The 15213-nt window shown below is 32.1% G+C and overlaps 1 protein-coding gene across 1 annotated transcript; it reads right to left on the bottom strand.

The window, feature by feature from the left end:
* Nucleotides 1–9434: 9434 nt before the first annotated feature.
* On the bottom strand, nt 9435–11114 carry LOC113375656 (putative uncharacterized protein DDB_G0267716). Its single transcript, XM_026615581.1, has 3 exons — nt 10806–11114; nt 10059–10166; nt 9435–10010 (listed from the first exon to the last, which is right to left on the bottom strand). Exons 1-3 carry the CDS (start codon nt 11112–11114, stop codon nt 9435–9437), a joined length of 993 nt encoding a protein of 330 aa, XP_026471366.1.
* Nucleotides 11115–15213: the final 4099 nt, after the last annotated feature.

Raw genomic sequence — 15213 nt, 5'->3', positions numbered from 1 at the left:
TTAAACTAGTGGGGTGAATGGCATCGTGCCTTAAGGCAAATGGTTGGAACTTCCCGTACCGTAACGAAATGTTCGAAGAATTTTGAATGTTTTCAAATAGATTATTATAAATAAATATTGTAACATTGTCTAATATTTATAAGAATTATATAATCTAAATTGCAAAATTTAAATTATTTGTTTAAAGTATATTAGAACTATAGTCAGAATTAAAAATAAAATCTGAATTATTTTCGATATACAAAAAAAATTTTTTTTGAAAAAAAAAAGTTGAAACAATTTTTTTTTTACAAAATCAATTATTTTGTTAAGACAAGCAGAAAGTTCTTTGAATCATTTAAATCGGATGCCTTGTTCTCTCAAAAACTGACATTTTTTACACATTTAGCTTCGTATCTTCGAAATGCTTGTGCCTGCCTTTGCCAAAAACTCATAAACACTTTTCCCAATAATTACTAATTGAACGTTTTTTAGTTCATTCAAATCAAATGCTCCGTTCTCTCAAAAACTCGATTTATATTTTCTGCACTCTTTGCTCTTTATCTCTGTAACTGCTAGACCCGCCTTTGCCAAAAAACTAATCAGCACATCTCCCTATCAATAGGAATCGAATGTTTTTTGAACCATTCAAATCGGTTGATCCGTGCGCCCGAAAACGTGACTGGAAATTTGTATCCATACATACATACACACACACACATCCATTTTTTCTGGGGTATGCCAAAATATTCAGAAACCTTCAAAACGTCGAGAAATGTAAAAATTTTCGATTTCGATTTTCGGCCCATTACAATAACCCAACGGGAAGTTAAGTTAGTTGGTTCTGGTATTTAGCATTGAGGCAAGTTACATGAACTTCCCGATATGTATAAATAATCGAAGTAGTCAATAAATAATAAATTAATTTATGAGTGATTGAAAGTATTCCGAGTGGATGGATTTATTACACATCATCACACTTGAACTCGGAGTATTTTCTAAAATCGAATTTTCAAAAATCAAGAATTTTTATATTTGAACCAGTTTCCGTAGGACATTTATGGTTCGTATTTTACAGACAAAATATAAACCTGAATTGCAAAGTTAAAATTATTTATTTTAACTATTAAGTGAGTTTTCGAATTCAAGATAGATTCAAAATAAAAACCAAATCATTCTCGATTTTCAAAAAAATATCTTTAAAAATTATAAAAAAAACTAAATTTTAAAATTAGAAATTTTTTGCTTAAAAACAATCGTTTCGTCAGCACAAGCAATTCGAATTGGATTCTTCGTTCTCTCAAAAACTGCCATTTTTGCACTTCAAAATGTTCAGAAAAAATGCAAAAATTTTCGATGATGATGATGATGATAAAGTTTTATATTTCTATCAATATATTTTACAAAGTCCAGTATAATATTTTATGCATTACTACCTAATAAGTATTTTTGCAATTTATGTATGGTATTTAAGGAAATTTTAATAATCTAGTTACATATCAATATCAATAATGTTGACAATAAGTGAAAAAAAGGAAAACAAAAAAAACACTATTCGTTCAATTATAACTTACAACTAAGATAACACTAAAGCTTAATACTAACTAAAATATATTATTATGAATAAGTGTAACTATATCTTTTCCAAATACTACTGCTCTATCAGGTGGTTTGGCAAAGCGTATTTGCCATACCATATCATGTCTGATGTAATTCTTCCTAGGCTTTTTATGATTGGGTTTGGACTGTGTTTGCAATTTTCGAAGAATTTCGCCGTCATGTTGAGTATGGTCTCTTTAAAAGGTTGCAGATTGGATTTTTCATGAAGATACTTACTAGATTTGTAGTGTTTTGTGATTGGATCTCTCTGCTCATTTAGTATTAATCGTAATACTTTATTTTGTAATATTTGCAGTTTATGAATGTTACTTTTACATGTAGTGACCCAAATTTGTGCCGCATAGGTGATTATTGGTCTTATTAATGTGAGATATATGGTCCTCTTATTTTTTGAGTTCAGAACACTGTTTCGATGTAGTAGTGATTTTAGTGCGTTCATTGCACCGTATGCACTACCAAGTTTATTTTTAATGTGTTTTGTGAAGGTTAATTTTTGATCCAGTGTGACACCCAAGTATTTGATACTGTTTTTCCATTCGATTGGTATATTTGTTACTTGTAAATTGTTATATGGAATACTTCTTTTATTAGATTTATAGAGAATTATTGCCTCGGATTTTTGGGCATTAATTTTAAGGCACCACAATTTCGTGTAGTTTATGATCTCGTTTATATGTTGTTGAATTCTCTCTATTATTAAAGTAACTGATCTTGCTGAGCTTAGGATTGCCGTATCGTCGGCAAATATCAGCATGTCCGTTTTGGGGGAAACTGGAATGTCATAAATATATAAGTTGAACAGTGTAGGTCCAAGTATAGATCCTTGAGGTACCCCTGCAGTAACCATTTTTGAACTTGAAAGTACATTACCAATTTTCACTTGAAAGTTTCGATCACTGAGATATGATATGATAAATTTAATTATGTACTTTGGAAATTTTAAAATAATTAGTTTATAGATTAATCCTGTGCTCCAAATTGTGTCAAAAGCTTTCCCAATGTCAAGTAACACTAGTCCTGTATGATTACGTTTGTTAAAGTTAGTAATGGCTTTTTGTATCAGCACACATAGTGGATGCACTGTAGAATGTCCTTTTTTAAACCCAAATTGAAAGTTTGGTATAATATTTAATTTTTCTATATGTTTGTTGGCCCTGGTTTGTACGACCTTTTCTGCCACTTTACTCATTGTATTGAGTAGTGCAATTGGACGATAGTTTGCTGGTATATTGTTTATTTTACCGGGTTTGTGTAATGGCATCATGATTGAACTCTTCCATTGAGCTGAAAAATAGCCGAAAATCAGTATTTGATTTATTACTCTTGTTAGAAGTATCAACGCTTTATGCGGCAAGTTTTTAATTATGATGTTTTGCAACCCATCTGGACCTGGGACTTTATTGTTTTTGAGAGTTTTTAATGTGTCTATTATTTCCTTGACAGTAACGATTTTAGTCTTGGATCTACAGTGAGCAGTTTTAGAGATGAATGATTGTACTACATTTTCTACTTTTTGGGAAAATAAGGTGTTTTGACTGTCTGAATTTAATCGATAATTATTTTCAAATTGTTTAGCTAGTGCTTCGGCTTTCTGGATTTCTGTCGAGGCCATCCCCGTATCGCAAATTAGGGCAGGTATTTGTGGAAGTCGCTTTGTGATGCGCTTTATAGTTGGCCAAATATTATTTGGATATGTATTTATTTTGTTTAGTTTGTCAGTCCAGCATTTGTTACTATATTCCCTTATTTCTACTTGGATTATTTTTGTTAGTTTATTCACATGGGATTTCAGGTGTTGATTTCCGGAAACTTGCCAAAGTTTTTTGACTTGATTTTTGAATTTTATTTTATTTATTATGTCTTGTGGTAAGCTGTCAGCAGTATATTGTTGTGAATTTCTAAAAGAAATAGTTAATTTAATAGCGTTATTTATCGTGCTTGTTAAGTGTTCAATTGCTCTATCTAGATCTTCTTTTTCAATAATTTGCATTCTGTGATTGATATTTAAGTTTATTAATTTTTTAAATAGGATCCAATTGGCTTCTGCGTAGTTTAAGTACTTTGTATTGTCAGACTCACAAACGGTTAATTTGTTATTTATTTGTATAAAGACTGGATTATGATCCGAGTTTAGACATGGCAGAGATGTCGGTTGAGTTGTTATATGTACATTTTTTGTTAAAGCCAGGTCAATAGTACTATTGTTATGATTGAGCAAATCTAGTAGGAGTATCTGGGTAATGCAGCTGAACATTATTCACTGTATTATTAATATATTTGTATAGTTTTTTACCACTGTTATTATTTCCTCTGCATTTCCACATTGCATGTTGAGCGTTGAAGTCACCAGCTCTAAGCACTTTATTGTTAACATTAATGAGTAATTTGATGTCACGTAGTAATAATTTGTTGCACGGAACATAAATAGATATTATTGTCAGTTTAAAATTTTCAGTAAATATATTTATGGCAGTCGCTTCAGTGTACTTCAGTTCTGGTAAGTTGAGTTGCTCATGCTTAATGCAACGCCTGACAAGAATGGCTGTACCTCCCCATGAAGAGTTTTCTCTATCTGTTCTATACACTTTGTAATTTTTAATATAAAAAGTATCTTTCTTTTGTAAATGTGTCTCATTTAAAAGGACTATATCAATGTTCTTAGTTTCAAGTAATTCAATAAGTTCAGCTCGATTTATCTTGATGCCATTTGCATTAAAGTAAATTACATTAATGTTATAGGTTTGGTTCAAGGCCATAATTTTAATGAGTCGAGTATTAAATGATATTTTTCACTATAGGGCTTTGCTGTCTTGAGAGCTGTAGATAATGTGTATAATTCCTTAAATATTGTTGCCACTTCTGGATCTTCAAATGCTGATTTTATATGTTTGTTCGCTGTTGATGTTGTTCACCTTTTTTAGATTATTCATATCCTGACTGTTATCCAGTATTATTATGTAGATAGGTAGTTTGATTGTGTGTCCATCCGAATGTTTTTTCTTGAGTTGAATAACTTTTCAACTAGTATGTTGTTTTCGATGAGATAGTCATGAACTTCCGTATCTGTAATGTGTGGGTTCAGTCCAGTAATAGTAATTTTTTTTAGAGAAATTGTTACTGGTGGAGTAAGGGGTATAAAATTGAAGTTTTAATTCTTTAAGTTTGTTTTTAATAATTTTATGATCTTTTATATTGGTAGTGTAAAGTTTATGTCTGTATGGATTAATGTATTCAAGAGTAAATGATATTTTAGTAGCGTCTTTTACGTACTTAATAGTTTTAAGATCAATTGTGCTTCTGATAATGATAGGTGGAATTTTTGTAGAAACTTTTTTGATGAGAGCCTCTTCATTACTGTTATTATTGTTTGAATTTCTCCTTCGTTTTTTGTTTGTCACTGTTTGAAAATCGTCCATGTCCATATCATCTCTGTCTGTTAAGGATTCGAAACTATTTGCACAAGAAATAGTACTTGTGGTTTCTTCCATTGTGTTTTGGGTAGGATCTACATTATTTAAATTTATTTCTAAAGATTTCCTGGGAATATCCCTAGGTAAATCTTTGTTACCTTCTGTTCTTCCTGCAGCTGAATCCAGTATCGTAAATTGACCTTGGTATAAGTTTCTCAATTGCTGCTTTAACACTAAAGACTTTTTATCACCACAATCTTCGGTTTTCCAAAAATCCTTCTTCTTCTTTTTGCCTTTCCACTTCGACATCAGCCACAATCCGAGAACATTTCGAACACTTCAAATATCTTCTGCGCCAATCTCGCCAAGTTCTCGATCCTCTTCCTCAAGCAACCTGCCGCCGAGTCGAGTTGTCGCAAAAATTTTCTTACTCTACGGGAAGTTAATGAATTGTAATAACGAGTTTGTATATGATAATATAATTGTAAATATCGATGAAGTATGGAAAAACCCAGTATCAAGTAAAAATTTAGAAAAAGACGTATAGTAATAGTATTAGTAGAAAAAAGAAGAAGATGGATTCACAGGAAAAGGAAAAATTGGTAAATTTAAGATAAATGTATATAACTTAGAATGTGAAATGTTGAGTTTTTTTTTTTTTTTTTTTTTTTTTTATTGGCCTCTGGTAAACATTTAGCCACATACATAATGTACAATATACAGGTAACATATATAGTATATTGGTCACTTACAACTTAATTTTACTATTATTAACAAACCTAATTATGATAGGATAACAGTTCAGATTTTGCAATAATGATGTCAGATTAAAGGGTTTAATCAGTGTTTTTATAGAGTGTAGTTCCTCTAACAATTTAGCCCTGCTTGCCTCAAATATACTACATTCTAGTATGATGTGTTCAGATGTTCCGCTTGATGCTCCACAAGGACATGATTCTGACTCTATTATTCCCAGCCTCTTCAGGTGTGCAGGGAAGTTGCCATGGTTAAGCCTTAGTCTTGTTATTGTTACGATGGTACCTCTGTTTTCATCTGCATATTTTCGGAACCACGGTTTCATCTTCAATTTGGGGTTGACTGCCTTATAGTGTCGTCCTTTTGTTTCCGACGATCTGTTCCATTGCTCTTGCCATTTGTCCAGTATTTTTTTCTTTGAATTATTTATATAGTCTTTCCTAGTGGCTAGGTTGATCATAGTTTCGTATTCTGTTGCCCATTTTGCTATGGAGTCCGCTTCATCGTTTCCACTAGAACCGGAGTGCGATCTAGTCCATAATAATTTGACTGTATACCCGTTCTCCAATAGCTGTATAAGTCTATTCCATACTTCATATACTAATGTCTCGCTTAGTCGATTAGTAAGGAATAGATTTTTCAGTTTATCTATGCAGCTTTTGCTATCGGTAACAATAACCACTTTAGTGATTTTGTGGCTTTCTATATATTCAATTGCTTTTTTTATAGCTATTAGCTCGGCTGACCAAATTGAAACGAAGTCTGGTAGTTTATATCCTATTTTGATATTATCGTTTTCATAAAATAAAGCGCAGCCAGTTTTGTTATTAATTTTTGACCCGTCTGTAAATATAACTTTATAATCCTCTATGTTGATTGTATTCGTATTGAATATTTTTTCTATCGTATAACTGTTGTCTAATGTGAAAAAGTTATAATACGGGTGTTTATTGTATTTATTTGTGTCTCCTCTTGTTTCAATTACTTTTATATAGCTATATACCAAGCTTGGTTTTGGACGATTTCTCCAATAGTCACTTGTTAATGTATCTATGGCTACATTCTTGATATTTTCGATTGTTCTATTATTTTGTACTTGGTATTTTTTAAGTACAAGTTTATCACTTAAATATTGGAATCTTGAATGTAAAGGCATTTCTCCACATTCCACCAACAAGGCGTTTGTAGGTGTGGAGATCATTGCCCCTATGCACAGTCTCAAACATTTATATTGAATTTTTTCTAGCTTTCTGCAGTGAGAAGAGTTACTGAAAGCTAGACTTCCATACTCCCATGATGGTCTAATTATTGTTTTATACAAATTCAGGGCTGTGGTAGGGTGAGCTCCCCACCATGTCCTATTTACCATACGTAAAATGTTGATTTTTGGCTCAATTTTTGTGATTACTTGATTAATATGTGCTTTGAAAGATAGTTTTTTGTCGAATGTGACGCCCAAAAATTTATTATTTTCTTGTATTTTGATTGTATGGTATTTAGTCGTTAGTGCTGTTCTTTCTTCTAGCTTCCTGCGTCTTGTAAAGATTCCGATTGAGCTTTTTTCGTCCGACAATTCAAGTCCTTTCTTTGCGAGCCATTCGTGGAAGAGATCTATGTTACGGCTCATCACCTCATAGGCTTCCTGGAGGCTTGATTTTTCTATATATATCACGACGTCATCTGCAAATTGTAATATTTTGGTACCTGTTTCCCATATTTTTTCTATGTCTCTTACATAAATTGAGTATAAGATGGGGCTAAGAATTTCTCCCTGTGGTAGGCCTTTGTAGATTTTTCTCGGCCCTATCAGTTTCCCATTTATTCGGAAAAATATCTTTCTTTCTCGGATGTTGGTCGTAATTGAGTTTATGAATTTTCCTGGTAGTCCAGTGTTAGCCAGAGTATCTTCCAGCACCTCTGGGAGGACGTTATCGTACGCACCTTTAATTTCGCTAAATAGAGCAACGACATAGTTGTTTTTTGCCATTGATAGATATAGATCTGATATAAAGATCGTTAGGTTGTCATATGTTCCCATGCCCTTTCTAAATCCACATTGGGATTTGGGAAGTATGTCATACTTTTCTACCCACCATTCTAATCTTCTCTTGATCATTCTATATTTGACTTTGACTTTTGCAATGCAGGAAGCCAAAGATATGGGTCTATACGATGAAACTAAATTTGGGTGTTTATTCATTTTTCTGATAAGTATTATCACTTGTTGCCCCCAATCTTCTATTGCTACTGGATTCAGCCACACTTTATTAATTATATCTACCAGTATACTTTTAGCTTGTGGTGTCAAATTTGCAATCATTGAATATGATATGCCGTCTGTTCCAGGAGCTGTGTTGTTGCTCCTCTTGATAGCTATTTCCAGTTTCCACAATGAGAATGGTTCCATCAGATTGTTTGTTTCTCTTTCCAGGACAGTTTTATTTCCATTGCCTAAGTCATTTTTGGCAACCGGTGGTGATAGATAGTCGATGATTTCCTCACTAATTTCTTCAGGGATATTACTATATGTGTCGGTCCCGTTCGTGTGTTTCTTGAGACGTCTGATCATTCCAAATATTTCTTTAACTGAAGTATTTGGATTCAATTTATTGACGTATTCCTTCCAACTGTCTTTTTTCTTCTTCCTGAAAATGTTTTTGATTTTCTTGTTTATATTCTCACATGTTAAATAGTTTTTATAGTTGGATTCCTGTCTATAAGCTTTTTCACCCTCTCTCCGTTCCTTTATTAGCTGATTGCATTCGTCATCCCACCACACTGGTTTAATGAACTTAGTATTTATCAATTTTTTCCTTTTTGGAATGCTTTTTTCTGCCGCTGAGTTAATTTTCCGTATAAAATCTGTGTACGCTTTTACGGGGTCACTTACACAAAATCCATTTAGTTCATCTTCTAGATGTATTTGATACTTTTCCCAGTCTGCTTTATTGAGGTTCCATCCAAGATCGTTATTTTGGAGTTGTGGAACTTCTTTTTGTTTCAGAGTTAGAATTATGGGGTAATGATCTGAGCCCAGAGACTCATCGATTACACTCCAGTCTATTTTGTGCGCTATGTCCTGAGAGCAAAATGATATATCAACTGCTGTAAAATTGTTTTTAGATCTCAAAGTTGGATTTCCATCATTGAGTATAAATAAGTCATTGGACTCTACGGATTCTAGTAAATTATTTCCCATTTTGCTATTCCATTTACCTCCCCATGCATAATGGTGAGCGTTAAAATCTCCGCACAAAATGAATGGGTTTTGGAACTGTGACAATATATGATTCCATTGACTTACTGAGATATTGCTGTTTGGTGCAACATAAATGGATATAATGGTCAATTTGGTGTTACAGAACATAAGTGTTATTCTTTTGATTTGGCACTTGCTTACATCTATTGTGCCTATATTAATGTTCTCTGTATTGAGTACCGTGATATTATCCTTGACTATTATAGCCGTACCTCCATATCCATCATTTCTATCGTTGCGGAAGATCTTGTAACCTCTGAAAGTGCAGTTGTTACCACCTTTTAACCATGTTTCTGAGAAGGCCGCTATTTGAATCTTTTTCTCGTATAGAAAATGTTCAATGCTGCCTTTGTTGGCAAACACTGATCTACAATTGTATTGCAATATTTTCAATTCCTGTGTCATTCTTGTCATTTCGGATTTGTTAGGTTTATCTGATCTCTTTCCATCCGATTAATTATGGCCATTAGCACTTGATTATTTTTTTGGTTGGTAGGGTTAAAAACATCCTTTAGTCTTTTGATTATGTGATTCAGAGATATTTGCTCTGGTGTGCTTGGATTTGGTTGTATTCCTCTTTTCTGTATATTTGTCGTTCTAACATCCTTCTCTTTCGTTTTATCTCTGTTGTCCTCTTTTGTCATTTTCGTATTTACGTTTTCATTTTTTTTAAATGGTATTTTATTTATATTAGGTGACGCTTTTCGTGCATCGTTTTCTGTTTTATTGTTATTATTAGAGTTTTTAATGCTGTTGTCTATGGCTGGTGTCTCAACGCTAGTATTGTGTAGTCTTCGTTTCTTGGGCTGATTCACTTCCGTATTTTCTGGTTCTTTATCTCTTGTGCGTTGTTGGTGATCTTGAATATCGGGAAAAACTTTTTTGTTTTGTAAGTCTAGTCTAGTTGTAATTATATTTGCGTAGGGGCGGTTCTCCAAAATCCTTTTTGCTTCATTATAACTTGCATTATTAAATTCCATTATTTCCTTTAATTTAATTTGTTTTTTGTAGACTTCGCAATTTTTGTTAATTGCCTGATGTCCATTGCCACATAATGCACATTTGGGCTCTTCCTCCCTGTTATCGCACTCCTTGTAGTTGTGGTTACCCGAACAATGTCCGCACCTGACACTACTTCGACACTGTGTGGTCACGTGACCATAACGTAAACAGTTATAACATTGGATTATTTTGTTGTATTGACTCACCCGACACTTCACCGCATGTATTGTTACTTTCTCAGGTAACCTTTGGCCTCTGAAAGTTAGAACGCATACGGGCGTTTTTACATAATCGTTGTTTTGTTTTTTAAGAATTCGTTTGACTTCTAATATTTCCACTTCAGATTTTATATGTTTCAAAATATGTTCTTCTGATAGCTCGGTGTCTACGTCGTATATTACTCCCTTTTTTATTACAGTAGATAGTGGTATATATGCCCTTGCGCCGATCTCTGAGAATATGTGGTCCGCTACCAACTTGTTTGTGAATTTGTAGTCATAACATTCAATTTTGATTTTGTTAATTCCGATAGCTTTAATTTCCTTTATATATTTGTCCATCTCTGGGTGCTTGTTAAATATCTTTCTTCCTAATGCCATGTGGTGTAGTTTGCCTATGTTTTTGTTCATCGATTCCACATAAATTAAAAATGGTCCTATGTCTTTTTCTGTGTATGACACTGTTTTAAATACTTTAGTATTTCTCGATTGATTATTTTTTTCATATGTATTCTCATTAATCTTATCGTTGGTTTTTAAATTTTCATTAATATTAATTACCTCATTATTATTAATAGTTTCTTGGGAAGGTTTGTCCCCTGTGAGATATTCACTAGCACTGTTTTTCCCTCGAGTCGTTTCTAGATTTGTTATTGTATTCATTTCGTTGTTTGATACAACGTCACTTTCTTGCACTGAATTGATTGTTCCTTTAGGTGTAACATCACTATTTAATTTATTTAAATTAGCGTTTGATTCAGTTTCCATATCTTCTCCATAACATATACGCAATGCGTTTCCTATGCACGGACCTAATTGTATTTGTTCACGGTCATCGTCGGGACCCTCTCCGTAGGGTCCGCTATCCATGATGTCACTATTTCAACTACCTGCTACGGATTACTCACTATTCAACACTGAGGTCTTTATCGTTCGAACGCTCGTTGCTGACTGCGAAATGTTGAGTTAAAATTTGAGTTTTTGTTAATTTGAAATTGCATAAAAAGATAAGATGGAAGTTGAATTAAAAATATATATAAAATATAAAAATTAAACGTTGTAGGTGGTTAAATGCTCTAAGTAAGCGAGGCCAATAAATAACTAGTTGAAAGTGGCATTTAGCCTAAGGCAAGTTGCGCGACCTTCCCGAATTGTATAATAATTGACTTAATCAACCATAATTGTGATTTAGATATTTAGATAAAATTTTCAACTATTTATTTCAAAAATAAAGTTTTCGTTAAATCTTCTAAACATTGCGATTTGCAATTATGTGTTAATATATTAATTATACTGCACGTCAATAACGCAGTGCTGTATGTCCTAAAATTGTTGCTTATTATTTTAAATTTCAACTAGCTGTAAGTGGAATTCTGTCTTAAGGCAATTAAGGCATCGTGCCTTAAGGCAAATTGCTGGAACTTCCCGTACCAAAAATTTTTTTTTTTTTAAAAACGATTACTTTTTTTGAAAAAAAATTTTTTCAAAAAAAAATCAAATTTTTTTTTTTTTTTTTAATTTTTTTTGGAAAAAATAATGTTTTCTTTATTTTGGCATATTTTGGAAGATTTTTTTTCAAAGCAATCGTACTGCTTTAACTGCATAGAGACAAAATGTCAAAGCGCGTAAGCGCCACGTCGCCGTCTAACAAATAAATATTGGTACGGAACCCATAGGAATGCAAACAAAATTTATACTTATTGTTAAAATCTCTATAAAATATCTGATAATTTGATGTGCATATGTCTAATGATCATTTTTGACTGCCAAATGGCATTTTTTTTACTTTTTTTGTTAGATCTCCGAAACCGCTAGACCTGCCTTCATGAAAATTTGATCAATTCTTCATCTTGTCAATACAAGTCAAATGTTTTTTGAATTATTAAAATCGGACGCTCCGTTCTCTTACCGTTTTCGGCACTTTTTGCCCCGTATCTTTGGAACGGCTGGACCTGCCTTCGCCAAAAACTAATCAGCACGTCTCCTTATCAATACGAATCGAATGTTTTTTGAATTATTCAAATCGGTTGATCCGTGTTCCCGAAATCGTCGACGAAAATTTGTATCCGCACATACATACACACACGTACATACATACATACATACACACACACACACACACACACATACACACACACACATACACATACATCCATTTTTTCTAAGGTATGCCAAAATGTTAAGAAACCTCTGAAACGTAAAGATATATAAAAAATTTCATTTTCGATTTTTTTGCGATTACTATAACTTACCCTACGGGAAGTTAATAAATTGATAATGTTTGACTCATCACATCACAAAAAAACTTTCGACACAAATTTGACTATAATACTTTCTCAAACTTTGATGAATTTTTAACATTAAACTATTTGTCGTGAGGCCGTAACATTTTAGTATGATCTATGAGACCATGATATCTGTTGTCAAAAAAAGGTTTATAAAAATTTTTATAAAAAAACTTTTTTTTCAACAGTTAATTTCAAGAAAACGGACCGGAAGATTTTTACCTAAAACTAATCACGTCAATAACGCAGTACTGTATGTCCTAAAATTGTTGCTTATTATTTAAAATTTTAATGAATTGATAATGTTTGACTCATCACATCACAAAAGCCTAAACCTAATCAATTTCATTCCCATACAATATATTTTGAAAAGTTTTTGATTTTTTTAAATTGATTCAAAATTGAGACAAACGCTAAAAACGATACTAATTTTTGCAAACTTTGACATATTTTTAAAATTAAACGACTTATCGTAGGGCCGTAATATTTTAGTATGATCTATAAGACTATGGTATCTACCGTCAAAAAAAAAAACCATAATTAGTGGGGCACATGGCATCGTGCCTTAAGGCAAATTGGCGGAACTTCCCGCATAGTAATTAAACATTCGAGGAAAGAAAATAAACAATAATTGTTTAGAATGATTTCAAATAGATTATTTATTACATACTGTTAGTTTATGAGTGCTTTTTAAACTGGGCGACGAGCGTATTGTATGAACAACTTATGTGTACGTTTACAAGAGTCCAGTTTTTTTAATTTGTTTTTTTTTTGATAATTTAGAAATTTTTCCAAAATTTTGAAATTTGTTTGAATTTAAAAAAAATGTTTTTTCTAAATATTTTGAGAATTCGGAAATTTTTGAAAATATTCGATTTTTTCGAATATTTTCAAAATTATCAAATTCGAAATAATCAAAATATTCTCAAATTTTTGTAAGAAATCATTTTATTTAAGTTTTTTAAAATTTAGTTTTTTTAAATTCCGAAAATTTGAATTTTTTAAACTTATTAAAATTTTTCAAATTTCTAAATTTTCAAAATTATTAAATTTTCTGTAAATGCATTTTTTGCACATCGTTTACTAAAGCAAAATGTTTTTTGAATTAATCTAATCGCATGATCCATTCTCTCCAAAACTACATAACCGTTTTTCCACACTTTGCGCTTCATACCCCGAAACGGCACAATTGCCTTTTGCAAAAATGCCTCGCGATCGAGTACGAACCGAATGATTTTTAAATTTTATAAATTGGTTATTCTATACTATCGTAAATGTCTAGGACATTTGTTTAAACAATATAAATAAACTTCAAAATTAAAAATCTTGGTCGGAACCCATAAAAAATTACACAAAATGTGCACACAATATTAAAATTTCTATAAAATATCTGATAATTTGATGTACATATGTCCGTATAAACATTTTTGACCACCAAATGACACTTTTTTAACTTATTTTTATTGAGAGTCCATAACCGCCTGATCTGCCTTTGCAAAAATTTTCCTAGTTGTTCATTTCGTCAATGCAAGTAAAATGTTTTTTGATTTTTTAAAATCGGACGCTCCGTTCTCTTAAAAACTGAGTTACCGTTTTTGGCACTATTTTCCCCGTATCTTCGGAACGGCTAGACCTGACTTTGCCAAAAACTAATCAGCACGTCACCTTATTAATACGAATCGAATGTTTTTTGAAATATTCGAATCGGTTGAATGGTGTTCCCGAAATCGTCGACGAAAATTTGTATCCACACACACACGCACACATACACACACATACAGTGCCGGTCCTGGGGTCCTCAGCGCCCGCATGCAAGATTTGTTCTAGCGCCCCCCCCCCCCAAATATATTTTACTGTTTTAACAGTTTTTCATTGAAATTATATAAACATTTACTTTATTTTTTTAAATTATAATTAAAGTAAAGTAAATAAATAAAGTAAAGTAAATAATTATAATTATTAATCATTCTGGATTTTTGTACACACACTTTAGTACACAAAAAATATAATCTAAAAGCGTATAAAATACATTGATTTTAAATTTATTTAAAAAATCGAGACTATTCGCGGTTTGATCATAATCAAATATTTTTAAATTCTCAATTATTTCTAACGTAGGTGTAATATTAATATTTGTGATTTTGAAACATTTAACTTATTTATTATGCGATTTATTCTAAAGAGCAACCTATCACGACAAAAGAGCAAAAGAGTTTGTATTTGACCTCGGAGCAGGTAACATCGACAAGTGTTCAGTGAATATATATTAAAAAAGTGACGTAATGGAATCCGGCCAATACGGACAAGAAGGCGGACGGCCGCCCGACTGTTCAACAAAGTGTTCGGTAATCGGTGAAACAATTGCAACGGCAATGAATACGATAAATGATAGCTATGATAATGAAATGTTAATGAGTAAAATTAGTGAAGAAGAATTAGAAGTACATTATAATTCAAACAAAAATCCTAGTAGCATCATGAGCGAGGTAGATGTAATTAAGAACAGATTATTACATAAGTATAAAAAACATACCAGAATTTCCGCAATATCAGATAGTAAAGATAAAAAGAACAGTAACAAAAATAAATCAATTAAAAAAGATAATAAATTAAAAATAATGAATAAAGTAATTGGCAAAAGTGCAACCAAACTTAGAAGAACCGAAAATATTATACATACTATG

The sequence above is a fragment of the Ctenocephalides felis genome, unplaced genomic scaffold (genome assembly GCF_003426905.1).
Source record: "Ctenocephalides felis isolate EL2017-DRISC unplaced genomic scaffold, ASM342690v1 CF-g0.4_SCAFFOLD_01886, whole genome shotgun sequence".
Classification (NCBI taxonomy): domain Eukaryota; kingdom Metazoa; phylum Arthropoda; class Insecta; order Siphonaptera; family Pulicidae; genus Ctenocephalides; species Ctenocephalides felis.
Note: the sequence above shows the minus strand (reverse complement) of the source record. Positions and strands in the feature narration are given on the sequence as shown.

Excerpts from the sequence above, each read along its gene's own strand:
- LOC113375656 (XM_026615581.1), bottom strand. The coding sequence starts at position 11,114 with ATGGATAGCGGACCCTACGGAGAGGGTCCCGACGATGACCGTGAACAA. Across the intron at positions 10,167-10,805 it reads AAACTATTAATAATAATGAG|TGTCGAAGTAGTGTCAGGTG; the intron begins GTAATTAATATT and ends GTGACCACACAG. Across the intron at positions 10,011-10,058 it reads TATGTGGCAATGGACATCAG|GAAATAATGGAATTTAATAA; the intron begins GCAATTAACAAA and ends ATTAAATTAAAG.